The sequence below is a fragment of the Cervus canadensis genome, chromosome 25, assembly GCF_019320065.1.
Source record: "Cervus canadensis isolate Bull #8, Minnesota chromosome 25, ASM1932006v1, whole genome shotgun sequence".
Classification (NCBI taxonomy): Eukaryota; Metazoa; Chordata; class Mammalia; order Artiodactyla; family Cervidae; genus Cervus; species Cervus canadensis.
Genome location: NC_057410.1, coordinates 25742864 through 25770592, shown reverse-complemented (window position 1 = coordinate 25770592; position 27729 = coordinate 25742864). Strand labels below are relative to the sequence as shown.

The window sequence follows — 27729 nt, the reverse complement described above, 5'->3', positions numbered from 1 at the left end:
GTTAATCAAACCTCAGCTTTGCAGACCGCAGGTTTAACCTGAGGAAGTCAGGAGACAACGGGGAAGCGAGGGACTTGAGATAAGGTGGAACACTAAAAACAACTTTCTTTGCAAAATCTCATTCAAAAGATCACTCAGCAGAACACCTTAGTCAGTGAGTGACTGAATTCTTTCTCCCCAAACTCTGGTCCCAGCTTTCCTGTCAATTCCCTGCGTGGCCATTGGTATTTTCAGTCTTATCTTTCAAAGGGGTGTATGTGCAACTGCTCTAACCTAGAAAATTAGTAAACATGTAAGTAAATATATTTAACCTATACTGTTCAGCTGCATGTATAGACTGTCTTTTATGTATTTTAAAGTTCTGTGAAGTTATATTTTATGTATGGGCTTAGAAGCTGTCTTTGAATCACCTGCAACTCCTGGAGTAGCTCATCCCAGTTACCATTTATAGAGCCCTTCTCCTGGGCCAGAGCACATGCAAAATACTTTTCGTTCATTCATCCCTTCACTGAATTCTTGTAGGAGGTAGAGATTGTGATTCACATTTTATAGATGAAGAAACTGAAGTTCAGAGAAGTCTAGTAACCTTCCCACTGTCTCATGAAAAGTACCAAGGCTCAAATCTAGGTCCTCCCTGTTCCAAAGCCCATGCCATTATTTATAGATGGCTCTGAATGTTTAAAATGCCATGCAGATGTGAAGGAATTGTCACTGGTGGTATCCAAGAGGGAGTTCTCTTGGCTTTCTACTCTGCATGGTGTCCCTCTTCCTGTGAGACAGAAGCCTTGAACTTCAGGTATCCGGCACACATACCTCGTTCAGCTAGTTTCACCCAGTCTTGCTGGACAGGGAAGCACTGTTTAATGATCAACCAAAGTCAGTCAGACAAATCCAGCTGGGCCTTTCCAAGTTAGAAATGGAGATTTGATTTCTTTGAAAGGAGATGGCAAGATATGGCAGAAAAAGGCATGTCCTGTCAAACGTTCTGTTGGAGGCCACGTATCTGGGTTTGAATCTCGGTTCTGCCTCATTCGGTATGAATTCGAGCCAGTTGGTCTCAGATTTTTAATTCTCTCACCAGTTAAACGGGCATAACACCACTTAACCTCCATGGGTTACTGAGAGCAGTGACCACAGTGCCTGGCCTGTAACAGACGCTCAGTAATGTTTTCCTCCCCATCTGTGGCCCTGAGTGATTATGACACCTAGGATGTCAGACATTGAGAGAAGCAAAGGTTCAGAGTCTCTCTGGGTCAAGGGGTGGGAACTCTTATGAGGCTGCCTCTAAACAGGTGTTTTGTTTTGTTTTGTTTCCTGACTGGACAATCAAATGAGATACAAAAAAGCTGGGACACTCCAAGATGGGGTTGGGGGTGTGGGTAGTCATGACCCCTGTGTCAAGCTCTGGCCTTAACAAGTATGAGGGAGGGACAATGTTGGGAAGGTGGGTTGTGGATCAAGAGCAGACTGGGGTCTTTATGTTTCCTCCTCAAAGAGGCGAGGTGCTCTGAGGCCCTGAGATGGACCCCCACTTGAGAGCAATTGGAAAAGCCAGGAGAGAGAAAAGACTTGTAGTGCCTCTCCCCAGCTGATATGACTGGTGCTGGGCCTCAGTTGTCCTTCCATAAAGCAGGAGTCATGCCTCTCCCACGTGCAGTCTGGATGTAGGAAGGGATTCATTAGGTTTTATGACTTGATGATAAGCTCCTGGATTTATAATGAGACTCCTGGAAATCCAGACCCAGTGGTACTGGGTGGGGTAGAGTGCTGTCCCCAGCAGGCCACATGGGCAACTCACAACACCTTTTAGGCTTCTTCTGTATGTCAGATTGTCTAGGAACATGTGAGATCAAGGAAAAGTCCATGCCCTCAGGAAGCTTACAGTCTAGTTCAAGAAATAGAATGTGAAAGGTGAGTAGTAATATGGGAGTGAAATCATCTTTTTTTCATTAAATCTTACAATTAAAAGATCTAGCTCAGCCCGAAGTAGATATTTATAAGCCACAATTTTTCCCTTTTTTGGTAAACATGTAAGAGTTATTTCCAGACAAAACAAGACTTCCAGTTGGCACAGTGTATGGTGCCTAGAATACACTAAAGGGATGATGGAGTGTAATCGTGGATGGGAAGCGAGGGCAGTAGCCCTGCAGAAGTTCAAGGGACGGAGTGTGCAGAGGTGTGAGTCGTTTGAAGGGGGCTTCATGAGGCACCTTGATCATATTAATCCTGAAGGATGCATGCAATCTGGAAAGGTTCAGAGAAACGCTAAAACAATTGGTTGTCTCAGAGGAGGCATTGTGTGAGAATACAAAGTCAGGGTCAGACCCAGGTTCAAACCCCAACTCCATCACATACTAGCTGTGGGACCTTGGGCAAGTTCCTGGCCTGCCTTTCTGAGCCTTTGTTTCCTCACTTGTAAAATAGGAATGATTTTGGTCCTAACTCCATAGGCTAGTTGTGAGAATTAAATGAGATAATTTATATAGAGTTCTTATCTCAGTTTTGTCAATAAATGTTATTAGCTTTTGTCATTATTCCATTTTTCATTTTAATAGTAGTGTCATTAGTATCCTACTCAGGCCCACTGATTTACCTTAGTTCCTAGGACCTTGTGTCATCTGGCCATTCCCTGCCTGCTGTAATTTCCTCATATATGCTTTCGTTCTGTCATTGCAGATCACTTGAAGACTCCTGGACTTTTTGTGGTGTTATGTGCTTCTGTGTACTTGCAAATGCCTTGTCCTTGCCTAGAGTATCACCATCTTCCCCTGCTTAATTGCTTTTGCCTAACTTCCTCCTGCTTGATGTTTTAAGAGTAAATCCTGTAGCATTTCTTCCAGGAAGCCTTACTTGACTCCTCTGTTCCATTGCCTCCCTGGGATCCCACAGTGCCATATGCAGCTATTTGACAGCAGTACTGTGTGCACTCATCCCTGGCTTGCTGATCTACCTTGCCCTCTGGATATAAACTTTCTGAATGTAGGGATCCTACCTTATTTATTTTTATATCTCCAGCTTCTAGCTTAGTGACTGGCATATAGTTACTTTGTGCTAATTGTTGAATAAGAAATCCAAACCAAAAACAAACAAAAAACCAAGAAGAACACAGCTAGCTTTATGTGTAACATTTATTACCTAATTCTGATTTAAATGCTTTATGTATATTAACTTATTTAATTGTCGTAGCAACCTTAAGAAGTAGGTACTATTTATACCTCCATTTTACAGATGAGGAAACTGAGGCTCATAGAAATTAAATAACTCTCCCAGGGCCACACTAGTAAGTGGTGGAACCAAGATTCATACTAGGGCAGTGTGGCTCCTCATTCTGTGCTTTAGCCACTCTTTGAGATTTGTGATATTTATTAAACACCCAAGAAAAAGTGAAGAGACATTAGCTGTACATCACAACTCCATGAACACATGCTAAAAGCATTAGGGAATGTGTAGAGACACTTTTAGGGGAGAGTGTAAACCTTCCCACTCTTACTTATGACAGATTTGCTAGAGAAGATGGGATTTCTCCCCTTGTGAATTGGATGAGGTCATGGCTGGCGACTGGGAAGGAGATGATCTCTGAGGATGATGGAGGAGAAATCTTAGGGAGTGGATGAAGAGTATATGTATGGGGAAATTCAATTTGCTCAATCTTTATTGAGTACCTACTGCAATGATCCACAAGCTGATTATGATGATGCCTGTGCTCAGGAGCTTGTGGTCTAGCGGACTTTAAGATGAGTCTGGTTAGATGACGAGTCAGGGGAGTATCTTAGACTTATAACATGAACTGAAAGACAGAGTTGAAACCCAATGAGAAGTGGGAATTTGCTGCGGGGGAGAAGCAACATTTAAGGAAAGTGATTTGGGCTGTAGCACATAAGGCAGATTATAAGACCAGAAATAGCAAGGACAATTGTAAGAAGTTGGATAATCCCCTCCAAAAATAACCAGGGACTGAACAAAGGACTTGGTGATGGATGAGGTAGTAGCAGGATCAATCAGTTATTTATTAAGCACCTGCACATGACTCAAAGAAGGATAAGGCATGACCCCTTCCCTCCAGTAGTTGTATTCTAATTGAAATAAAGGAAACACACACATGAAAATGCACTATATGACCTCATTCAATTTGTGTTGAGATCCATAGTATCAGTGACCAGGTATTTTCTTTCTCTTTGCTTCACTCATCTGGATTTCATTTCTAAGGTCACCTCATTTTCCAGAATAGCTGCTGAAGTTCCAGCTGTTGTCTCTGCATTCCAGCCAGCTGGAAGCAGAAAGGAGAAAAAAAGATATATTCCCTCCCTTTAATGATACTTCTCAGAAGTTATACACACTACTTCTGTTCACATCCCACATGGTCACATAGCCACATCTGAATGCTAGGAAAGATGAGAAATATATTAATTCTTTGTATTAAAATTTTTTTTTTTACTGAAGTATAGTTGATTTACAATGTGTTAATTTCTGCCGTACAGTGGAGTGACTCAGTTATACACGTATATACATTCTTTTTTATATTCTTTTCCACTATGATTTATCCCAGGATATTGAATTTAGTTCCCTGTGCTATACAGTAGGACCTTGTTGTTTAAAGACATGTATTAATTCTGGGTTGCTAAGTACTCAGCTAAGCATTGGAGGTTCATTAATAAGGAAGATGAGAGGAGGTTGGGGATAACAAGCAGGTCTCCGCCTTATCATTCTTCACATTACAATTATGCTTTGGAGCTCAGAAGAGGGACCAAGCTATGATGGGTAGACACAGAGTTGGATTTTGAGTCCAGAAGTAATAGGTAGGGATTCAGAAGATTGGGGAAACATGAGTTACAAGTGAATCCTATGACTAGAGTAGCTGCTCCAAGAGAACCCAGGAGACAATACGCTGATCAGAGATGTTGGGGCCAACCTGGAAAAAATCTTAGCTCTGAAGCTGTTTCTTATCTAAGATGCTGAGAACAGTCAGCCAAGGAGTTTAGGTTTTCTTGTGTAAATGGTAAGGAGTCAGAGATTTCGGAACTGAAAAGAAGGATGATTTATCTTATGTGCTAGGAAGTTTGGAAATTCCATCCACATGCAGGCTGGAAGTAGGGATGCCAGCTAGAAGTTTATCCCAGAAGGTCAGGAGTGCACAACAAGGGCCCATCTGATGGTGGCCATGGGAAGGGAAGAAAAGGAATGGATGAGAGACCCTGGGAGAGGCACGCTTGGGTCCTAGTGAGTAATGGCCTGTGGTCCGAGGAGAAAGAGGAAAATGCCTTTTGTGGGGTATAACCCCAGAAATGTTGTGTCCCCTCTGAGGTAGCACTGCCTAAGGGCTCCCCCTGCGGGAAGGCAGAATATGGTAAAGGGAAGGGTCAACCTCGGTTGGCTACAGGGACAATGTAAGTCTACCCCAAGACTCCTTGGCTTTGGAAAAGCCAGCTGCCCCCAGCAGAATAGTTTCCATTCTGCGTAACTGGGGAGTGTGTGGGTCTGGCTAACCGCGAGGAGGGGCTGAGGAGCCAGCAGACAGATCAAGTTGCTGTGGCAGTGGTGTTTTTAAGCTGGGGCTTGGGGCCCGTAGCTAACACGAGTTCTTCTATTCGAGAGTATATGCTTCTTGACTGAGTAGGCCAAGAGGGCGTCCTTAGCCAGGGCCAGGTTACCTGCCCAGGTCACCTGATGTCAGGTGTAAGGCCGACAGCGTGGCAGAGAGTAGAGTTAGGGGGCTTTGCTGGCCCTGGGGGCCTAACGGACTTCCTGCGCCAGTTCAGGATCCAAGGCAGGAGTCGACCACGGTGCGGAGGAGGCCTCTGGGGTACAGTTGCATTTGGATAAAGCCACCTCTTCGTTTGATTGACACCGGCCTTCCAGGACCTCGCTTTTACTCGACTTCCCTGGTGTGAGTTGCAGAGTTCAGCCTGAGACATCTGGCAAATCCATCTCTTTTTCCTCCAGGCTGCTCAGGGACTTGGCCCGTAACTGCTCAGCAAGTCACTTCTGGTTAGAGAGTCATCAGTGACCACAGAAGCACGTTCTCCAGACAGGGCTCTGAAAGCTGGCTTTTCACTGGCAGCTCGTCCCCAAAGTGATAGCTTCAAGCCAACGAAACCAGAAAGTCAGACCTAAGCTGCTACAGACGCTTAAGTCAAGGAGCACCCACTTTTCCGATGTCTTTTGTCATAAGGTACCGCGGTAAATTTCCCACAAGTCTAGTCGGGCAGCTCAGGCCTTGGGGGCACCGTGTGTGTGGTGAGCGCTGTGTCACACCCATGAGCCCATGTGCATGGGGCTGCAGATGGAGGGAGGGGGGTAGGCAGGGAGCTGCTCTGTTGAGGCTGTGGGACTTGGCGGCACCAGGCCCCGCATCTAGGGAGGTGAGTGCTCCCGGTCCACTCCTTCCTATTCTTCAAGTGTTCACCCCACTCCATCATGGGCAGGGCTCCCTCTTCCTCCAGCCAAGTGTCATGAACTGTTCTTGTGATTTCCTTTCTGCGGCAGGGCACTTCTTCTCCCAGAGCCTTTCCCGGTTGACTCGGGCTCCTTCCAGGCTCTGTCTGTCTCATGTTATCTTCTCCAAACCTGAGCTCTGAAAAGGAGGATGGGTGGGAGGAAGGCGAGGAGAGCCATCCTGCGCTCCGTCTCCTAAGTTGGCCGCAGAGCCTGGCTTGGCCTGTCTGTGGGGGCTGCATTGAGACCTGGCTGCCGACCCAGCCCGCTTCCTCGCTGTGCTACACCCACCGGTCACGGGGCTGGGGAAGCTGTGCTTCCCATGTCTGGACCTTCTTAATTTTAGCTCTTGGACCTCTGCTCAAACACTCTGATTTTTTTGATTTTCCTTTTGCCAATATTGTGGTTTGGGGGGGCAGTTTTGGGAGGAGCTGCGCTGAAACAGTGATAAACAAACAGTGACGCAGAGGCGGGTGGCAGCGTAAGCACCGGGCTGGGCCTGCTGTCTGGGCGGGCCGGGTGGAGGAGCCTCCCGCCCTGCACCCTGGCCAGCTGGCTTGTGTTAAAGCGCTGGCTGAAAATAACTCTCATTGTCTGGGAGCTGCTACCGCGGCAGGGCTGGCTATGGCCGCTGAGGGGGCCGGGGTAGCAGGAATGGTGCCTCCCACCTCCTTGGGCTCTTGCTTTTGGGAGCAGCACCCAGCTGGCCACAGCTGCCCCTACTGCCCACCAGGAGAGACGTGTGGAGGGGAGGCCTGGCCACTCCTCACCCTGGGTCCATTTGGCGGCTAGGCGTGGGCTTTTGTGCCCAGTGTTGCCTGCTTCTCCATTGACTTGTGGGCAGAGATGTTGGTTTGTGAGGGGCTCCTGGTGGGAATATAGTACTCCAGCTTCTCCTCCAGCAGTCTCCTGGACTCCCACACCTCGTACCTCCTCACCGCCTTCTCCTCTGCCATCCGCATAATGGGCTGATCTGCAGATGCCCGAGAGGACTCGCTGGCAGCTGTGACCAGGGGCCAGGGCTCAGTAGCATGTGGTGCCTGGGACAGTGCCTCAGTTCACCTCTGGGGAGGTTCTAGACTCAGCTTCCCCATGGGCTGAGCATGGCAACTGCGGCTACTACCCCAGGGAGAAGTGGCCAGCCATAAGGGCCTCGGTGGGGAGGTGGTTCTGAGAGGGAAAACATTAAGAAAACCACCAACTCACATTCTATATTTGCTCAAAATGAACAGCCCTTGCCTGCCTTCCCTTAAGTCTCCAGAATCCCCTTTGCAGGAACATTTCAGCCATCTCTCTCTCTCTGTCTTTCTCTCCTCAGGCCGTTTTTGCCTCTGATCCTGAAATTTATCATGACTGACTGGGACCAGTAGAGGCAGCTGGGGATTTTGGGTGGTTCCTATCTCTGTGTGTTGGGTTTTCCCCAGGCCTGGCCCAAGGAGACTGGCAGAGGAGGGGTGAGTCCCAGTACAGGACCCACAGCTTTGAAGGAAACTCCAGCCCCACCGGCATTTCCCTTCCCCTGCAGTGGGAAGGAAGCGAGGAGGGGCTAACCGGCTGGGGGTGCAGAGCAGGAAAGGGAAAGGAACCTCTGTGACCAGAGCCAGCTCCCGCCGCCTCTGCTTCTCTGGGGCCAACAGGGTCATGTGGGGAGTAAGGAAGCCTCGCTGGGGGGACTGGGCCCTTGCTCCCATGGAAGGGGCTGGCCCCTGAGCAGGGCGCTCGGTCTGGTCTCAAACTGGCCATAAACCAGAGCCGCCTTGCTGGAGAAGCATCAGATCCACCCCTTTCTGCTTCTTTCTGTTATAGGTTTTTATTATTAGACTTCTGGCTGGTTCCCTCTGATTTAGGAATCAGTCCCAGAGTTGCTTTGAGTCTGAGTTCCTCTTCTCCCATCTCGCTGGAGTCTACCCCTCCCTCCCCAAGCACAGTGATGTTTTACTGCCTCCTAGTCTTAGCAGCAAAGGATCAAAGCAGGGGTGAGGGGTTGCTCTGTCCCCAGAGTGTTGAGAAGCAGAGCTGAAGGAGGAGGGACAGAGGCAGGAATAGAGGATAACCAAGGAGCAAGAGGGCAGGTCCTTGGGATGTCAGAGCATCGCTCAGGGTTTCTAGGAGGAGCGGCGAGGGAAGTGTGTTGAACACCCACAGTGTTCCAGACTCACTAGGACCTAAAGTATTTATCATTTAATCCTCATAAAACCCTGTGAAGTGGTGAGATTATCTCCGTTTTGTGAATGAGCTCTCTGAGGTTCTGTGACTCTGAAGAGCTTGAAGTCGATCTGGAGCTCTCTGGTTCCACATCCAGTGTCCTCTGCTCCAAAACAGCCGAGTCTCCTTTCTCTTCAGCGAGGGTCTCCAAGAGGAGTTAGCAAGAACTCAGCCTGGCGTCTGCCTCAAGAGAGCCTGTGGTCTCAGTGGAGCCACAGCAGGAAAATGTCAAGGAAACAACCTCTGACTGAAACCGGAAGGAAGGTTGGCAGGTTTGCTCCCTGGCTGTCCCCGGAACTCAGGAAGCTGCCCTTCCTCAGGACATTGAGCCCTGCTGGCCTCACACACAATATCTGCTGGAGGCAGGGGCCCCGATGCCATTGTCTGGTGGGGAGAGAACTGCCAAACCCTGGCCCTGCCCGTGATGGGTGGCTCCCACCCCCCACAGTCCATGACTGACTTCTTGTGAGTGCTGGAGGCTGGGGAATTCCCCCACCCACTTCCTTCCCCGTCACACTTCAGTCACAAAGGAGAGAAAACTACCCTCACTGCTCTGAAGTGTTACCCAGAGCTCTAGACCGGAGGACGTGGGCCTGTGGTCAGAGCTGCTTCATGTTCCTACCCCTGGTTTCCATTTGCTGGCATCCCTCTCTCCTGGGCATCTAAAGTCTGGCCAGTTCCCTGAGGTTCCTCTTCCATGCTCTTAGGCTGGGGTTCCCAGAGGTGGTGACCCTGCTTCGTCTTTGAAGTCCCGGGGGACCAGACGTTTTCTCAGGGGTTCACCTGGTGGGGAAGTGTGAGGCCCCAGCAGCTGCCAGCGGGTGGCTGAGGGAGGAAGTTGGTGTAGACGGGATGTGATGTCTGCCACAGCCGAGACGAGCTCCCCCTCCCCCTCCCGAGTCACGTGCTTCCAGGGGAGACGACTGTTTTCTGCCTTCATGGCACAGACATGGGAGAGGGGGGCACAAGGACAGTGAAGCCACCTCAGGCCGTGCACAGGGCCAGAACCAGGCCTAGTCTCACAAACTCTGCAAGCTGCAGCCTGGCCCTGCTTAAGTGGGAGAACTTGCTCCAGGCCACCTTTGGTTTTCGGGTCCCTGTTCTGTGGTGGCCTCCTGCTGGCCACACAGACACGCTGAGATCAGCCCTTAGCCAGGTGGTCCCAAAGAGAACACCTGGGGTTCTATTTGCCTGTCCGGCCAGGCCTGCTCCATCAGCAGCGGGGTGGATTCGGTTAGCTCCTCTTCTCTGCCGAAGCTCCGGCAGATTCACAGGGCGGGAGCAACCATGGGGAGAAGGGTGACGTGGTGGTCCCTTCCCCTTCTTTTCTTCTCTTCTGGGTTTCTAAATTCTTCCATTTCTAAACACTGAACAGAGATCCCAACTCCACTTCCTTTTTCAAGCCATAATGACCCTGTTTCCAGCCAGAAGCTTGGCCCAGAGCTCAGAACCGGAACCTGTTTTTTTTTTTTTAATTTATTTATCTTTGGCTGTGCTGGATGTTTGTTGCTGCTCGGGCTTTTCTCTAGTTGCACCGAGCAGGGGCTACTCTCTTGTTTCAGGGCACAGGCTTCTCATTGTAGTGTCTTCTCTTGTTGCAAAACACAGGGCACACAGTCTTCAGTAGTTGCAGCTCAGCCCCCAGGCTCTAGAGCACAGGTTCAGTAGTTGTGGTGCACGTGCTTGGTTGCTCCATGGCATATGGAGTCTTCCCGGATCAGGGATCGTTAACCTGTGTCTCCTACATTGGCAGGCGGATTCTCTACCACTGAGCCACCAGGGAAGCCCCACAACCAGGACCTCTTAACCATAGGTTTACCATCAGCTTACCCTCCACTTGGTGCCTGTCATAGGGTTAGACGTCATTAGCGGTTGGAGGCATATGAATAATGGTACAGTCAGTCCTTTAGATGAGCGTGTGTGTGTGTGTGAAGTCGCTTCAGTCGTGTCCAACTCTTTGTGACCGTATGGACCATAGCCCGCCAATCTCCTCTGTCCATGGTTTTCTCCAGGCCAGAATACTGGAGTGGATTGCCGTGCCCTCCTCCAGGGGATCTTCCCAATCCAGGGATCAAACCCACATCTATTATGTCTCCTGAATTGGCAGGCGGGTTCTTTACCACTAGCACCACTTGGAAAGCCCTTAGATGAGCATACAACTGGCTTAATAGCATGTATGTAAATAAATACCTAATAAATAGATACATGTAACAGAAATAAACTATGTTTAAGGATTTTCTTTCAGTTTCTTAGAAAACAGAGAGCCTACTCCCAGGATACTCTTGCTGTTTTTGGAATAACTCGGAGCCAATATGACTCCTCAGGATCCTGGGCACATAAACAATCTGTGTCCCCAGGGACAAGGATGTCAAGGACCCAACAGAGATAAGCCAGGTGGTCACACTTTGTTTACCTGGAAGTTAGAGCTGAGCTTGGAGCAGTAGGTAAGGGAGAGGAAGATGAGAGGAAGGCCTTACTGTGACCTGCAGCCAAGGCAGCCAGATTGGTTAGAGGAGGGGCTTGGCTGGACCTGAGCGGGAGAGGAGGGGTCAGTAGGGCTGCTGGTCTGGGTGGGGCTTGCCCCTGGATGTCTTGGCTTTTTATTCACTTACACTTGTATTCATGTATTCCTTCAGCAAATGGTAGTGAACAAAATAAAATGACTCCTGGTCTGTCCTGTACTCTCAGTTAGAGTGTCTCAGTGAGGGGTTGGGACACTTCACTGTGTCTTAAATAGTTGGGAGCTGTGTCATAAGTCATAAGTAATTAGCACTAATGATTAAAGTACTGAAATCTTGTAAACTATTTCCTTAAAAACTTGAGCAGTAATCTTCATGTTGATGTTCTGCTCATTCCCTGGTGTCCTGGATGTGAAGGAAGGGGTTAGACTTGTAGCATCTGCACAGGCTATGTATGGGTGGCTCAGGATTCACCCATGGGTGTGTGTGGTACAGGAAGCCTGCCCAGCTCTCAGACTGTGGGGGAAAATTGATTGATGTTGTCACTTTAGACTGGTGACTTTCAAACTTTTTTGACCAGTCCCATGTTAAGAAACACATCTTACATTGTGTGTGTGTTTTGTTCATGAAGCAAAAACTTTGTGAAACATTATTTATACTTCCTAATTGCAATCAATTCTGATATCTTAAATTCTTGTTCTATTTCAATCTGTTCATTCTCATTCAAAATAAAGTTACTCTTGACTGACTACACTGATTCCACAACCTGTAGTTTGGAAGACGCTGCTCAACCAAACTGAACCAAACGTGAAGGGGAAAGAGGAAGATGGTCGTGCACCTCTAAGCCTTCCCATTCAGCCATGGAATGTCAGGGTGAAACCTGAGGGTTCAGACGTGAGGGAAGCCTGTCAGCCCTGTTGACTCAGGTTCTCTCCTCAGAGCTCCATGAACCTGCCTCCCGACAAGGCGCGGCTCCTGCGGCAGTACGACAACGAGAAGAAGTGGGACCTCATCTGTGACCAGGTACAGGGTTTGGGACCGAAAGTGAGGCTGGGCACGGCGGCAGGGCCTTGGGCATTAACCGCAGCCCTGGGGTCCCTTGAGGAACCCTGGCCTGGTCTTGGCCTCAGCCCATGCTTATTTCCTCTTCTAAAAGCAATTTCCTAACAGACACAGGCTGGTAGGCCAGCTTCCCCTCTAGCTCCCACAAAGCACTGTCTTGATTTCTTCCCACTGAGGTTTGTTGAGCTGTGAGGTCTGCTCTGGAGGAGTTTGGTGGTTTCCCCAGCAGAACCTGTTTCTGCCTTTCCAACCAGGGTGAGGGCTGTGCCTGGCTGAGGAATCCAAAGCGCCATTTGTCTTTCACTCTGCTCCAGACCTGGCAAATAGCAGCCTTTTCCCCATTATTTACAGGCCTCTAGGAATGAGAAGCCCGGTCCTCTAGTCTTCTGTTCCCAAATCTCAGAATGTGAGGATTGGAAGCTCTCTCTACATGAAAGTGTTTAGAGCCAGAAGAGAAACGAGAGATTTTCACTTAGGTCAGAATCAAGAACTCGCACCTGTGGCCTTGCTTTTTCCCCTGTGTACGTCTGAAGATAACAAATCATGAGTTTTTGAGCTCAGACAGGCCTGGCTGCAAGCAGCCTCTTTTTTTTTTTTTTGCAAGCAGCCTCTTAATTGTTAACATAAGAAAATTACTTTAGACTCAGGGTTACTGAGTCTACTCAGTAACTCAAAATTACTCATCGAAGGAGGAGAAGATGGCAACAGAGAAGAGTACCTGAGGATAAGTCACGGAGGGGAACTTATGGTGTGGGGGATGTTAAGGGCCAGGTGAGAGCTTAAGGAGTCCCCTCACATCAGACACTGTGGGTGCCCTGCTTCCTCAGCATTCTTCTCAGAAGCCTGAGTGTCTGCATGCACACACGTGTTTCCCTCACAGGAACGATTCCAGGTGAAGAATCCTCCTCACACATACATCCAGAAACTCCAGAGCTTCTTGGACCCCAGTGTAACTCGGAAGGTGAGGTGCGAAGCAGGGTAGCCCCCTCTTGCTGTCCTTTGCAGTCCTGTGGGGTTTAGGGGCAAACCCTGTGACATGGGTCAGGACTGTTCTGAGCAGCAGGAGTTGGGTTTTTGTGTTCTGGGGGAGTGTTGTGTTGTGGGGGAGTGGCTGGCTAGGAACAGATGGAAGGACTGTCACCGCCCTCTTGGGTGCCTTCCCTTTCCTTTTCTGCCCCTTTTGCTTGTATTGTAAAGTTGACTTGGGGGCCTCCATCAGTGACAGAGAATCCTACATTCACAGAAATTCAGGAGGAGAGTGCAGGAGTCAACCAAAGTCTTGAGAGAGCTGGAGATCTCACTGCGGACCAACCACATTGGGTGAGTCACCCTTGACCATCAGAGCCTTTCCACCTGGCCGCTTAGGACCCGGCGTCCACTGAGGAGAGTTTGCCTGTTTATCTCCTTGCTGTGGGGCAGAGCTGCCTCACGAATGCCTTTTGGTTCCCCAGAGGGCTTCAGACTGTTCCTTTTCTGGCTTTTCTCCCCCTCAGCTCTGCCAGCTGCTGACTGGATGCTGCTGGCAAGCCTGGGGCCTCTCCTGGGGTCCTCGGTCTGTGGCTTTGAGTGGAAGACATTCCCACAGCAGCTGAGACTGGAGTCTGCCTGTGGCCTGGGGCTGGGCCAAGGGAGGCCCAAAGAAGGCTGGGAATGGGGGAAAGTATTGCATTGGGTTGCTGAGACCTGGTTTGTGGACTGTTTGGTGCCCAGAAGACTATTTGCTTGATTATAAGACAATTTTAGTTCATGAGCAGAAGCAGCTTCCTGAAACTTCAGGGAAGATCTAAAGCAGGTGGACCAGCTGCTGAACGTCTTCTGTTGTCCCAGACCCAGGTCCTGTCAACCTATTGCCTAGGCCCCTAAAAACTACATGAGTCTTTTTTTTTTTTTCTTCCAGAGGAGTGGGGAACCACAACCTGCTGAGCAGGCACAGGGCTAATGCATGAGATAGAGGGAAAGAGCTACAGTCTTGGATTCATAAAACTGTAACCAGCCAGGGTAAATATAGTGAAAGTGAGAGCGAGAGAGAAGATGAGAGAGAGAGAGAGTGTGTGTGTGTACGTAGACAAAGTGACAGAGAACTGCAGGCAGGACTACAGATCTGGCCTGAGAGCTCACAGGAGTGAGAAGTCTGAAAAGTCGAGCCTGGGGTGGAGGTGGGGGTTTCTGGGCAGGTTCCAGCCCCAGGAGCAGGAGTAGAAAGAGCCAAATGACATCATGTGCCTTCCCCTCCCGTCCCGCCCGGGCTCCTGGTGCAGGCTACCTGTATGCAGTCAGCTGCCTCCTGCAGTCATGGGCGAGAACAGGAAAGGGACAGTTGCGGTGCGGTCACTGTGCTTGGTGGCCAGAGCTGGCTTTCACACCTCATCCATGAACCACACATTGAGAACTGATCCGCTAGGAAATGGGTAACTCAGCCTTCACCTTTATTTGGTGAAGCTCGAGGAAGGAAAAACTGCAGTGCCCCATCAGCTACTCCCCGTGTGAGAGCACACGCGACACAGATGACAGCTCCAAGCACCACCCTGCGCTCATCCGACGGGCCTTTACCCCTCCCTACTTCCTTCTCTCGGGCCCTCCTGTCCTCCTTACTGAGTCCTCCTGCATGAGGAGGGGGCTCTGCTTTTCCCCGGAGAGGGCTGTGGAGCAGTGTGGGACGGTCCCCCCAGCCTGCCCCCTCTACCTGCTGCTGTCCCCTCTGGCCATCAGCCAGGCCCTGAGGCCAGAGCTGCGTAGTTCCCAGGCCCAGGCCTCTCAGCAGTTGGCACACAAGCTAGAGCTCCGAACCAGGTCCTTGGTTCCCAGGAGCAGCTCAGCATCTGGCATTTGAGGAGCTCCTGTCATTTGAACTGTGCTCCCCTGGTGGAGTTATATGGGAAGGCCAGGACGCTTCCTGGATTTCTGGGCAGGAAGAGTGTGTCAGGCTGTCAGGCAGGGCTATGGGAGCTCCAGGGCGGTGGGAGCCCAGGGCAAGGTAGCACGAGGGGGATCCTGCCTCCGAAGCAGCCTGATCCGTCCCCGCTCCAGGCCCTCGGAAGATGGGGACTCGAGCCTGGAGCGGGCCAGGCTGGGAAGCAGGGTTCCAGAGCTACCCCAGCTCCTCCTCCTCCTGGTTTGTGTTGGTTTCACGGCCTTGCTGAAGTGCCCTTTGACATCTCCTCAAAGTGTCAAGATCCCGAAAATAGCAGTGGAGACTCAGACAGGAAATGAGAAGGGGGCGGGGAGCTGGAGAGCAGACAGACAGGAAACGGGAGGCCTGTCGGCCCCCAGAGAGGAAGCTAACTTCAGGCAGCTCTGGTGTCAGTCAGCCTCCTCCGCCAGAGCTTGCTGCCAGATCTCTGCCGGGCCTGGCGCTTCGGCCCGGCCTCTCTCTGTAGCCCGGGTGTGGCCATCCGACATGGCGCTGGTGTCCCAGCTGTGGGGGAGAAGCGGCCTCGGGGGGCTGTTCTGTGCTGCTGGCCTGGAAAGACCCCCAGACTCTCAGAGTGAATAGGGCACAGGAGAGTCAGGGTTTCATCTGGAGAGTTTTCTTTCTCTCGGGGTCCTGTGTGTCTACAGGACAGGAGTGAACCTGTCCTGTAACAATCCTGGGAATTGCTCCTGACTTTCCTTCCAGGGATGTCTCGGTTCAAAAGACTTGAAGGCAGAAGGGTGGAAGTGCCCTGGTCTATTGTCTGTCCTCCTGCCTCCCCGGTTCAGTCTCTTAGAGGTCAGAGCCATTCTGGAGTTACTTGAATTCCTGACTGTTCCCCCATCCTTCTCCTATTCTGCCAGTCTCACCCGTGACTACACACAGAAATCCCACGTATCCCTCTGTTCACCGCTTCCCAAAATACCTTTCCTTGAACTTGGTGGAGAGCCCTTTGGCCTGGTATGCCTCTTTTCCAGAGCTCTCTTTGCCCTTCCCTGCCTGTCTTTTAACTGAGACTTCTGTTGAGTTGGGGTGCTCAGTTGTGTCCAACTCTTTGTGACCCCATGGACTGTAGCCCACGAGGCTCCTCTGTCCTGGGTATTTCCCAGGCAAGAATACTGGAGTGGCTTGTCATTTCCTTCTCTAGGGGATCTTCCTGACCCAGGGACCCAGGGATCCTGACCCAGGCTTTGATCTTCAGAATTCTCCCCGCCTGGTGCTGAGTTCCAGAGGATCCAAGAGGGAATATTGTTTCACAGAGGCACCTTTTGCTTCTCCCCCTCAACCCACTTTATTAGCGCTCTCCTCTGCTGTTTCCTTTATCTGCAGGTGGGTGCGGGAGTTTCTGAATGATGAAAACAAAGGCCTGGACGTGTTGGTGGATTACCTATCCTTTGCCCAGTGTTCTGTCATGTGAGTACCACCTGGGACCAGGGCGGGGGGGACCAGTGAGGTAGGACACAGTCCCATTCTGCTTTGACTGGAACTGGCAGAAGTGAAGGTGGAATGGGAACCCCAGGCAGCAGTGTAGGCATGGACAGGTGGCCACGGGGCTGTCTGAGGTCAGTGAAGAATGCCAGGTGATGAGTAGGAGGTGCATTTTGGGGAGCAGAAGGCAGGATGTGGAAGGGCAGCTCAGGATCCTAACCCAGAAGACCCAGACTCCATGCTGGGAGCTGCCCAAGGAGGTGTCCTGGCTTTTGGGAGAGAGGCCCCTGCGGGGTTCGTTTACTTTGGGAGAGCTAGATCTTTGCAAAGCCACTTTAGGTCTCCAGCTATGAGAGGGTTTCTTCATGTCACCCCAGGAGCAGTGAGCATGACCTTTGACAGACTGAAAATGAAGCCTTCAGGAGCCTTTTTCAAGCAGGCAGGGGTTTGGAGGCAGCTGGAAGTGAGTTAGCACAGAGGAAAAGGCAACGTGGGCTGGGGTGGGGAGTGGAAGGAACGAGGGCTTTCAAGGCAAAGCCCGGCGTGGGTCTCTTCGGTCCTTTACTATCTGCGTGACCTCTGGAAAGATTGCTGAGGTCCTCTTATGTAAGAGGGAATCCATGTTCCAGGGTTGCTGTAAGCATTGGATGATAATGTGTGTAAAGCAGTTTGTAGTGTTTGGAACATAGTGGTAGCCACTTTTATTTGTTAATTGTTGTTATTTAAGGTGGTGTTCCCTATCATAATTACCTAAATATGTGGAAAGAGGGTTATGTTGATCATTCACAGCATGACCAACACATGCAGACCTGTACCCAAGACTGACCAGAGCCCTCGGGTGACCGATCATCCCAGTTTACCCGTGACTTTCCCCACACGACTTTCCCCAGTGTTAGCGCTGAAAGTCCCTCATCCTGGGGAACTCCTCAGTCCAGGGACTCTCCCCAGTCATGACTTTCACTTTTCTTGCTGCTGTCCTTGCCCTGGGCCATTCTCCTTCCTCAGCAGGTTTTTACCCTCATCTCCTTAAGAGTTCGGGAAACTATTGCCTCCCCTGGATTTGGCCTTAGTCATTTTTACCAGGTCATCCCATTAAAACCAAGAGTGACTGACTCCCCCTTCCCGTCCCTGCAGAAGTCAAGCCTCATCATCTTTCTATCCCTTAAAAAAAAAAAAAAAACTCACTCTTTTTATAGAAAGAAATGAAAAATATTTGCTGAAGCGATTTAAAAAAAAATTCAGAGCTTTTATAGTAAAAGATGTAGATCATTTTTCCAAATAAGCCTATCTTGTTTGGAAAGCAAACAAATTCCAGCTGCTTGAAACCAAAATACCCTGGAACCTCAGTATTGTAGTGTCCATGGCAGTACCTTTGACTGTTTTTAAGAGGAAGACTCAGGGCAGGTAGAGGGTAGGTAAGAGTAAGTGTTTTGGGAAGGGTTGAGAGGAAAAGAGTGAAGCCAAATAGAGTTTGAGCAAAGGCACTTATTTGTACACTGAACGTTCCAGATTGGGGCTGGAGTGGAGAATACTATTATCGATGGAGGGAGGGCACTGGCAAGTGATTTCCCTGTCTTGGAGACTCCTCCGAGTTCTGCTTGAAAGCCCCATCAAACATCTGACTGTCAGGATCCTGAAGTCTGTTCCTACTTTCTTGGAAACATTCAGGCATCTGCAGATACTGCTTCCTATTTCAGAAAGCCTTGGCCTCTGTGACTTTGACCCTGGCGCTGTGCATATTTAAGGAGCCTGTTGGAAATGCTCGTTCCATCCTGGGTGACCCACTTCAGGGAAGAGGGCAGGAAAGGGGAGTGGGGCTTGTTTCTCAGAGGGGGAGATCCGATGAGGGGACCTGCAAGGGAGAAGGCCCTATGGGTTCATCATCTTATGCTGTCCTCTTTGCTCTGGCCACACTCCCAAACTGCTGATTGTGGAAGACAGCTGGTCTGAGAAGCAGAAAGTGACAAAGTAGCCGTCCCAACTCCTGTAGGGATTAAGGACCCCAGTTCACACCTCTGCCCTCCTTCAAGGGAAGCTGCAGCGTGAGGAGCCTCTGAGCCAGGAAAACCTAGAAACCTCAAGTAGAACCATGGAGAACCCAGCCATCAAAACTCAGTACTGGGATGGGACTGGAGTTCTTCCTGAACATAGAGGCCTGTCCCACTCTGGCTTCACCAGGACCCCCATCCCCTTCCACTCAGATCTGCCCTCATGAACCTAATCCAGAACCACCCGGGCCCCCTCAGGGCATTGAGAGGCCTCTCCGGCAGCTGCTGTTGGCTGCCTAGTAGTACCTGCAGTTGCCCAGTTCCCCACTGCTGCTCTTCGGGCCGACTCAAGGGGACCCATGGCTTCTCTGAAATGTCCTGTCTATGGCTGGGGGTGCAGAAAGACTACCAGCCCCCCGAGTCCCTTCAGGCCCATGGGAGGTGACTCCTGGAGTTGCTTGGCCAGTGGGGAGCAGCAGCTGGCCTCTCAGTATCCCCATCTCCTCAGATGCCCCTCCTGGGCATGGTCCATGCCGCCTCTGCCCTGCTCAGCACACCTGTGCCAGTGGCTCTCCTGGCCAGGGCTGGGTCTCTGCTGGCCGGTTCCGCTTTTTCTTCTGGCTGCCCTTGCTTCTCGTGGCCCTCAAGGTCTAACGGGCGGGGGTGGGCCCGCCAGGGGCTTGGCACTGAATTTCTCCTGTGTGCGGGCATGTGTGTCCTTTCCTGCTCCAGGTTTGACTTTGAGGCTCTGGAGAGTGGTGACGATGGCGCGTTTGACAAGCTCCGGTCCTGGAGCAGGTCTATCGAGGACCTGCAGCCACCCAGCGCCCTGTCCGCCCCCTTCACCAACAGCCTCGCTCGCTCTGCGCGCCAGTCTGTGCTCCGGTATGTGTGCTCTCGCTCTGCCCGCCTGCCTCCCACCCTCGCCCCCATCCATCCAGGTCCTGGGTAACAGCGGTGAGTGCTCACGCTCCTCCCTTCACTCTTGCTTCCAGGCTCAGCTCTCTTGCCCTCTGCCTGCCAGTCTGTCTCTGGTCTGTCCTCTCTGTCCCTTGACTCTGCCCAGCGATCTGTCCTGGGTAAGTACATCCCCCTCGGCTGTGCCCACCTCCTCTGGGGTTCCAGCCCTCCCCTCTCATCTCCCCCTCTCTGGGGGCCCCTCCATTCCTCACTCTCACTCTGCCATTCCTCCAGGCCCCTGGGCAGGGCTTGTTCTCATCCAGCTCCTTGGTCTTCACCGGCTGGTCCAGCACCTGCCTTCATGTCTGTTTCCCTCTGCTCTGTACTCAGCTCCATCAGCTGCCCGGAGACCAGCCCCCACCAGCCTGCTGCTGCTCACCTTTCCCTCCCTCCTTCCTTTAGGCCTTTTTTCCTCCAAGGCTGCAGCGTGTGCGTTGGTCTGCAGTAGCTGAAGAGCTGTCCTGCCCAGAGGCAGGTGGATGGACTGGATGATTTCTCAGAGCCCCTTCACAGAGGGAGGCTTTCCTTTGGGCCCTGTGGCCCCTTCCATGATCTCTCTCAGCCATGCTTTTCTCCTTGTCTCCTTTGGGTCTTGCCCCTGACACTGCTCATCATTCTAGTCATGCATGACCAGATACCATTTGCGTTTCCTTTTTTTTCCATGAAACATCACTGGGGGCAAAGTCAGAGGTAGTCCCGGCCCTCTTGTAGCCTCTGGGGTCTGCTCTGTCTTTTCTAGGGCCTAGAAGTGGGGTGGGAGCCAAGATGCCCCTGCCCCAGGGGACGTGTAGAAGATGCAGTGACTGGGAGGAGGGGGAAGGAGGGCTCCGATGGATGTCTCCTGGACCCATCCTGAGATCTAGGAAGGCCTGCACACCTCCTATTATGTTTGGAGGAGCTCTGAGCTTAGGATGGTTTGGGCACTGGTTTTAAGGCTGGGGTCCTGGAGATTTACTGACAAAGACCTGCTCCAGGGAGGTGAAAACAGTGGAGCACCCTGCCCCCTGCACCTTCTCTCGGGGATATTGATGCAAGGTCCTCCATCCCCCTTTCCTCCTGCTGCTGAGGGGCAGCCTGCTGTCTGAATGATGCTGCATGCCCTTGACCCTTCACCAGAATCCCTCTCTCCTCCAGGTACAGCACTCTCCCTGGGCGCAGGGCCCTGAAGAACTCCCGCCTGGTGAGCCAGAAGGATGACGTCCACGTGTGTATCCTCTGTCTCAGAGCTATCATGAACTACCAGGTAAGGTGACAGCACTGGCCGTGGGTGCTCTGCCCCTTCTGCCTGGTCTCCCAACTAGGAGAGCTAGGAAGGCACCAGCTTGTAATGGATGAGTTTGCGGGTGGGCCCACAGTCAGGGAGCTCCAGCTGGGGTCTGCCTTCCCCCCATCACTGTCTCCCCTCCTGTCCTTTCTCCTTGCTGCAGTATGGATTCAACCTGGTCATGTCCCACCCTCACGCTGTCAATGAGATTGCGCTCAGTCTCAACAACAAAAATCCAAGGTGAGTTCCCTTCCTCTCCTTTCCTCCCCTCTCTGCCCAGGGCTCTGGAGATCTGGGCTCCACTTGTCCCCGTCCGGAAGTCCTACCTGGTCTCGGGTCCTGTGGCCTAGGTCAGTGCCTCAATTCGGCCCCCTCCCCTCTGCTGGAGGAGGAGTGTTCTGCTTCCCTCAGGTGTACACAGCTTAGGGAGGGGAGCCAGCTTGCCTCCCCTGCCTTCTCTCCCAAGCCCACACCTTCTCCTTCACCACGGAGGCTGTCTTTGTTCTCTCGAAAGGACTCACACAGGTGTGAAAGTGAACTGTGTCATGGCCCGGGCAGGGGCGAGGGTATTCATTTTTATTCTCCACCCCTTAGGACCAAAGCCCTTGTCTTAGAGCTTCTGGCAGCTGTGTGTTTGGTACGAGGAGGTCATGAAATCATTCTCGCTGCCTTTGACAATTTCAAAGAGGTCAGTGTCCTACATTCATGTGTGTGTGTGTGCATGTGTGTGTTTGGTGGGGAAGATATGGGAGCCGGCTAGGTAAGCACCCTTTCCTGTGATCTCACACATCCTGGGGATTTTAACAGCCCAGTGCTTTTAGCTAGGTGGTCTGCCCCCTGCTTTTTTAAACCCAAACCCAAACTTCAGTCTTACTAGATCTTATGTTGGGAATGCTCCTGATTGGCCAGCAAAGGATGCCCTCATTGAGGGCTACAGTCCTGTAGTCCTAACCCACTGTGCAGAATACCTGAAGATCCTGGTAAATGGTTGGACCCCTGGGAAGCCTGGTGATCTGTGCTTTAACAGGCACCCTGGGTGGTTCAGAGGCGGTGAACACACTGGTCGTACCCAAGGCAGTTATACTTGTTGTGGGAGGAGAAGCAAGGGTTCTCCTGGGTTGCTGGCTGTTGTTGGTGAAGGGAAAAGGAGCTCCTTCTTGGAATTCCCCAGCCCCAGGGCCTGGCTCTGAAACCCCCATCTGCTTGAACATAGGATTCCTCGACATCCAGCCGCAGCTGCTGATCCCACCCCTTCCTCCTCTTTGGACCTCTTCCCTAGCATCCATTGTTCAAGCCAGGAAGTGGCTCTTCCTCCTTGAAGCCAGAGGCTCGGCTGAGTCTCTGGACCCCTGTCAGCTCTGGGGCTTTCCTGCGCCCCATCCTCTCTCCTGCATCCCTGCTAGGACCTCAGTGTCCTGCCTCAGCCTTGGCCTCCACCCCACTCCTTTCTTCAATAACTCAGCACCCCCAGGCCCCTTTGTTTCTTCTTGGCCTACCCCCAGAGGCACCTAGAGCCCAGACTAAGGTCACACCTTTACTGAGCCCCTTCTGAGGCCCAGAGCAGATGTCAGGTCCCAGGCTTTCTTATGTCATGTCCCAAGTGGCCAGTTACATAAAGAGTTGTGGTTACACTTGGTCAGAACCAAGTCCCTTTGACAAATGTTCCTAGGAACCAGGGCTCGGGGATGCTAGGGTTCTGCAGGGGACAGATCCTGTCACTGAGAAGTCTGTTTGTTCAGGTGTGCAAGGAGCTGCACCGCTTTGAGAAGCTGATGGAATATTTCCGGAATGAGGACAGCAACATTGACTTCATGGTGAGGAGCTGGGCTGGGTCAGGTGCTTGCCCAGCAGGGCCACCTACTCCTTGAGAACTGGGCCAGGCCGACAGTGCGCTTTGGTGTTCTGTGTGGAACCGCAAGTGGTTCTCTACTCAGTAACTGCTCCTTGTCCACTCACCCCAGAGGAAACTCCAGGACAAGGTCATTTTTCTGTCTTGGGTCTGGTTCCTTTACCCCTTTCTGTGGCCTTACCGTCCCTGATTTGGATCCTTCCTGAGCTGCTTTCCTTTCCCCCAGCTTTTCCTCTGGCTTCACTTCTCTTCAGTCGAAGGTGTTCAGCTAGTAGGGTGGTCTCAAGAAATATCTGCTGAGGGACTTCCCTGGTGATCCAGTGGTTAAGATTCTGCACTTCCACTGCAGGGGGCACAGGTTCGATCAGGGAACTAAGATCCCATATGCCAGGTGATGTGGCCAAAAAATAAAAACAGAAGTAAGTTAAAAAAAAAAAAAAACCTACTGATGTGCAAAGGATATCAGAGCACAAATCTTCATTTATACCCATTTCTCATATAGTTTACTTGTCTTCATACACTGAATATTGTTGGACTTAAGTTAAAATACTCTTATTGCTCTTGTTCCCCAAAGACTTACCTATTTACTCACTCCTTTTGATTATCCCCCTGATGATGCTGGTTCTGCCAGCCACCTACTGTCTCTGTCTCAGCTGTCTCTGACCCTCTGGGCTGCTCCTCCCCCAGGTGGCCTGCATGCAGTTTATCAACATTGTGGTGCACTCGGTGGAAGACATGAACTTCCGGGTCCATCTGCAGTATGAGTTCACCAAGCTGGGGCTGGAGGAGTTCCTGCAGGTGCGGTGGACTAGAGTCCTCACAGTGGGAGGTGCTCTGGGACAGAGGACCAGCTTAGCTGTAACACAGTGGGTGTTTCTTTTCTAAGAGCCTAGTCATGGATGCTCCTGGCACCCCTCTTCTGTGGCCTGGGATTCAGGCCTTCCCGAAGAGGGCTCAGTCAGTCAGCTCCAGGGCCAAGAATCGGACACTGCTGCAGGAGGAGCTCTCCGGATCCTAGCTCTGGGAAGGGGTTGTGGAGGGGATGAGGAGGCTCCCCCCACTACTACTGTGTCTGCTCTTCCCCAGAAGTCACGGCATACAGAGAGTGAGAAGCTGCAGGTGCAGATCCAGGCGTACCTGGACAACGTGTTCGACGTAGGGGGTTTGTTGGAGGATGCCGAGACCAAGAATGTGGCCCTGGAGAAGGTGGAAGAACTGGAGGAGCATGTGTCCCATGTACGTGGTCCTCCGTTGCTGCCAGGACCACTGTTGAGGGTGGGGAGGGAATGGGGACATCTGAGTCCCAGGAATCCCGAGCCGACCTATGTACCTCCCAACTGAGCCCCCCGGAAACCTCAGAACCCAGCAGGGCTCTCCGGCACATGATTTGGCTGAGGTACTGAGCCATCTGCAGGGGAGTGAACACACCACTAGTGACCTCTGGACTGGATGTGAGGTGGCCTTGGGCTCCAGAGAGTTAGATGTAGCCATTTGCCTAGTACTGTTTCCCGCGGCCTCAGATCCCAGGCCCGCAAGAGTCCATAGGGAAGCCACTGGACCAAGCTGCCTTTGGAGCCCTGGGTGGAGGGGTCGGGCCCGGGTTGGTCACTCGGGCTTAGATTCCACCGAGTGGACCTGCCCTTCTCATCCTGCAGCTCACAGAGAAGCTTCTGGACCTAGAGAATGAAAACATGATGCGTGTGGCAGAGCTAGAGAAGCAACTGCTGCAGCGGGAGAAGGAACTTGAGAGCATCAAGGTACCAAGTTACCTGGGAAAGGGGCCCCTGGGTGCTGGGGCCAGGGGATCTTGCTTTCCATCTCTGAATCATGTCAAGTCCTCAAGAATCCAGATCTTGATTCACCCTTGGAGCACTCCACTGAGGGTGGGCTGATGATTGCACCCCAGGATCTAGCTGGAGAGGGAAGCTGGAGCCACAGTGGGCCAAATGCACACACAGAAGGGTAGAGACACCTCTGGAGTCCCCGCCTCCTCCTCCAGCCTTGCTTCTCCCTCGCCTGCACCTCCACATGCTTCCCCAGCCCAGCTCCTTGGGGCTATTTGTTAGGGTTTCCGCCAGGTATCCCATACTGGAGGGCAAGGCCTCCTCATATTTCAGTGTCTTCTCTGTCCCTCATTGAACTGTTGTAGTTGCAAAATCATGCCCCAACCTACCTCTTCTCCCACAAGAATACAGTTATGCCAGCTCTGCTGAGCCCAGCACATATCCACCAAGCCCCTGCTAAGAGTCTGAAGTGCCCTGTCGGGAGTATGGAGGACACAGAGGTGGCTAAGGCAGGGCCTCGTCCGTAGGGGGCTTCCAGTTGAGCAATTGTACAAACCAGATGGAACAAGAGCAGGCCTGAGGCACCAAGGGCTGAGAGCAGCCATAGCAGGCTGCTGGTGGGTCAAGGAGCATCTCCCAAGGCAGCCTTCTACCCAGGTCTTGAGGGACCAGTGAAATTGGGCTGGAGCACTGCAGGGTGCCAGCCAGATGGTCGACTCTTCCACTCACCTCTTGTTACGTTGCATCCCAGCTTCCCCTAGTCCCCACCGGGGTTTCTGCTGCTCTTTGCCTCTGAATACCCTCCTGGAGACCCCTGTGTAGGAAGCCTCACTCCCAGAGGCCTTCAGGTGCTCTTTTCCTAATAGTACTCTCTGCCCAATAGGAGACTTATGAGAACACGAGCCACCAGGTACACACCCTGCGGCGGCTCATTAAAGAGAAAGAGGAGGCCTTCCAGCGCCGATGCCACTTGGAGCCCAGTGCCCGGGGCCTGGAGTCTGTGGGCAGCGAGGCTCTGGCCCGAGTGGGCTCTGCAGAGCTGAATGAGGGCGTGCCCCACTCCGACCTGGACCTCCTTGCTCTGGCCCCACCCCCTGAGGAGGCCCTACCTCTGCCTCCACCGCCAGCTCCTCCCTTGCCCCCGCCTCCTCCCCCGTTACCAGGTAAGCAGGACCCTTACCTGGTAAAAGGTAAGAGGTGCAGCCTTATTGTGGGGCCACAGGGGATGTGCTGGAAGGATGTAAAGTCAGATGGGAGGGGCTGAGGGAGGGAGCATCTGAGGGATGCTCAGGTTACTAGGGAAGGGATTCTAAGAGCAGGTGTGGATCTGTTTTAAGGAGCATAAGGATGCTGCTTCTGATTCCTCTGAAGACATTCAAGGAGAGGGCTTAGCCTAAAGCAGGAAAGAGTGGGTCAGAGACCAGCACCACCACCCCCGGGACCCCTGGGAATCAGAGTTAGAACCCCTGGGAGCTGCTTGGGCAGGGAGTTCATGCAGCCTGCTCCCCTGAAAGTTTTTAGGGACAGGTAGACGAGCAGAGGGGTCTCTTGGCCCTTGAGTCACTGTGCCATTTCTTCGTCCCCCAGACAAGTGTCCCCCGGCCCCACCTCTCCCTGGCGCTGCCCCCTCTGTGGTGTTGACAGTAGGCCTGTCAGGTGAGTGTCCCGAGGGCTCTGGGCAGAGCTAGTGGGACCGAGGGAGTGTGTCCTTGGCTCCTGTCTCACTGATCCTCCTTTTAAATTAGCCATTCGCATTAAGAAACCTATCAAGACCAAGTTCCGGCTGCCCGTCTTCAACTGGACAGCCCTAAAACCCAACCAGATCAGTGGCACTGTCTTCAGCGAACTTGATGATGAGAAGATCTTGGAGGTAGCAGGGCCCGGGGCCCTGAGGGATGGGATTGGGGGCTAGGGACTAGGTTGTCCTTCAGGCTAGATCTCCTGGCCTTGGAGGGGCCCCCGGACTCAGCCCTTGGGGTACCAGAGCTGGTGTGCTGCCAGGGGCCCTCCTCCTGTAGGGAGAGACCACAGCACTTTCCCTCTCATGACTTCTGCCAGGACCTGGACCTGGACAAGTTTGAAGAACTGTTCAAGACAAAAGCCCAGGGCCCTGCCCTCGATCTCATCTGCTCCAAGAACAAGACAGCACAAAAGGCTGCCAGCAAGGTGACCCTGTTGGAAGCCAATCGTGCCAAGAACCTGGCCATCACCCTACGCAAGGCTGGTCGCTCAGCTGAGGAGATCTGCAGGGCCATCCACACGTGAGGCTCCCACTGAACTTTCCCTGGTCCCCACCTGTTGGTAACCCACTTAGGATCTCCACCTGGGACCCCAGCCTTCTCTGGATTCCAGGGTATCGACAGAGCTCCCTCAGTCATTCAGTGGCATAGCCAGAACTGACTGCATCTGTGCTATGTGCCAAACACTTTGTGAGATGCAGGGGAGTCAGTCCAGACCTTCCCTCAGGGAGCTCCCAGTCTAGTGGGAACAGTCCAGTAACACTGGGTGGTAACCACCAAGATGATGGAGGTACAGGAGGCTTTAGGAGAACAGCGAGGGCCAGGTAGCTGAGCTTGGTGATCAGGGAAGGCTTCCTAGAGGAGGCGATGTCTCACTTGCAACCTGAAGGATGTGTATGTATGTGAAGTGCAGACTGGGGCCTAGAGGGAGAGGCATGGTGCCCTGGATACTGAAAATTGACTCTGGCTTTAGTGTAAAGAGGGGAGCCAAAGAGACTGAGTAGACAGGCGAACAGAAGTCTTGCAGGCTGGGCCTCCTAAGCCACATCTGGGAGTTAAAACTTAGCTGCAGAGGGAAGACACTGAAGAGTTCTTAAACAAGAATGGACTGTGCCCTGAGGACTTTTGCTGGTGCTGAGTAACATCAGTACTGGAGTTACTGAAGGTGAGGCCGTGAGTCCTCTGCCTCTGGCTGTGTGCTGCTCCAGACCCTGCCCTCCATCCTTGCAGGAAGTGGATCATGAAGGGATGACAGATACTGTGGGCAAAGGCAAGAACCGAGGTGGTTCCTCCCTCCTACACAGGTTCGACCTCCAGACCCTGCCCGTCGACTTCGTGGAGTGCCTGATGCGCTTCCTGCCCACGGAGGCGGAGGTGAAGCTGCTGCGGCAGTATGAGCGCGAACGGCAGCCGCTGGAGGAGCTGACGGCTGAGGACCGCTTCATGCTGCTCTTCAGCAAGGTGGAGCGGCTGACCCAGCGGATGGCTGGCATGGCCTTCCTGGGCAACTTCCAGGACAACCTGCAGATGCTCACGCCGGTACGGCTCTCCCCTGAATCCTGGTGGTCCACGGTGTGCCCCCCACCCACTCCTGACCTGCTGGCCCCCTTCCCTGCTGGCCCTGCTCTGACGCCATCCCGCCCTGGCG

General features: G+C 52.3%; 2 protein-coding genes across 6 annotated transcripts in view; one reads left to right on the top strand and one right to left on the bottom strand.

The window, feature by feature from the left end:
* Positions 1-27729, bottom strand: part of LOC122427692 (tubulin alpha-1C chain) — a 1128437-nt gene that overhangs the window by 748988 nt on the left and 351720 nt on the right. The window lies entirely within an intron of this gene.
* FMNL3 (formin like 3) overlaps positions 1-27729 on the top strand; it is a 51497-nt gene that overhangs the window by 19297 nt on the left and 4471 nt on the right. For 2 of the 5 annotated variants that reach the window (XM_043447313.1, XM_043447312.1), the window contains exons 2-18: positions 12036-12119; positions 13039-13119; positions 13402-13478; positions 16399-16482; positions 19218-19370; positions 20580-20688; positions 20873-20949; positions 21304-21397; positions 22449-22523; positions 23246-23356; positions 23645-23794; positions 24214-24315; positions 25226-25505; positions 25930-25998; positions 26088-26212; positions 26401-26603; positions 27386-27620. In XM_043447313.1, coding sequence (XP_043303248.1) covers positions 12036-12119; positions 13039-13119; positions 13402-13478; positions 16399-16482; positions 19218-19370; positions 20580-20688; positions 20873-20949; positions 21304-21397; positions 22449-22523; positions 23246-23356; positions 23645-23794; positions 24214-24315; positions 25226-25505; positions 25930-25998; positions 26088-26212; positions 26401-26603; positions 27386-27620 — 2109 coding nt within the window. The remainder of the gene's footprint in view (positions 1-12035; positions 12120-13038; positions 13120-13401; positions 13479-16398; positions 16483-19217; positions 19371-20579; positions 20689-20872; positions 20950-21303; positions 21398-22448; positions 22524-23245; positions 23357-23644; positions 23795-24213; positions 24316-25225; positions 25506-25929; positions 25999-26087; positions 26213-26400; positions 26604-27385; positions 27621-27729) is intronic. The other 3 variants (XM_043447316.1, XM_043447315.1, XM_043447314.1) reach the window with 2 other exon arrangements.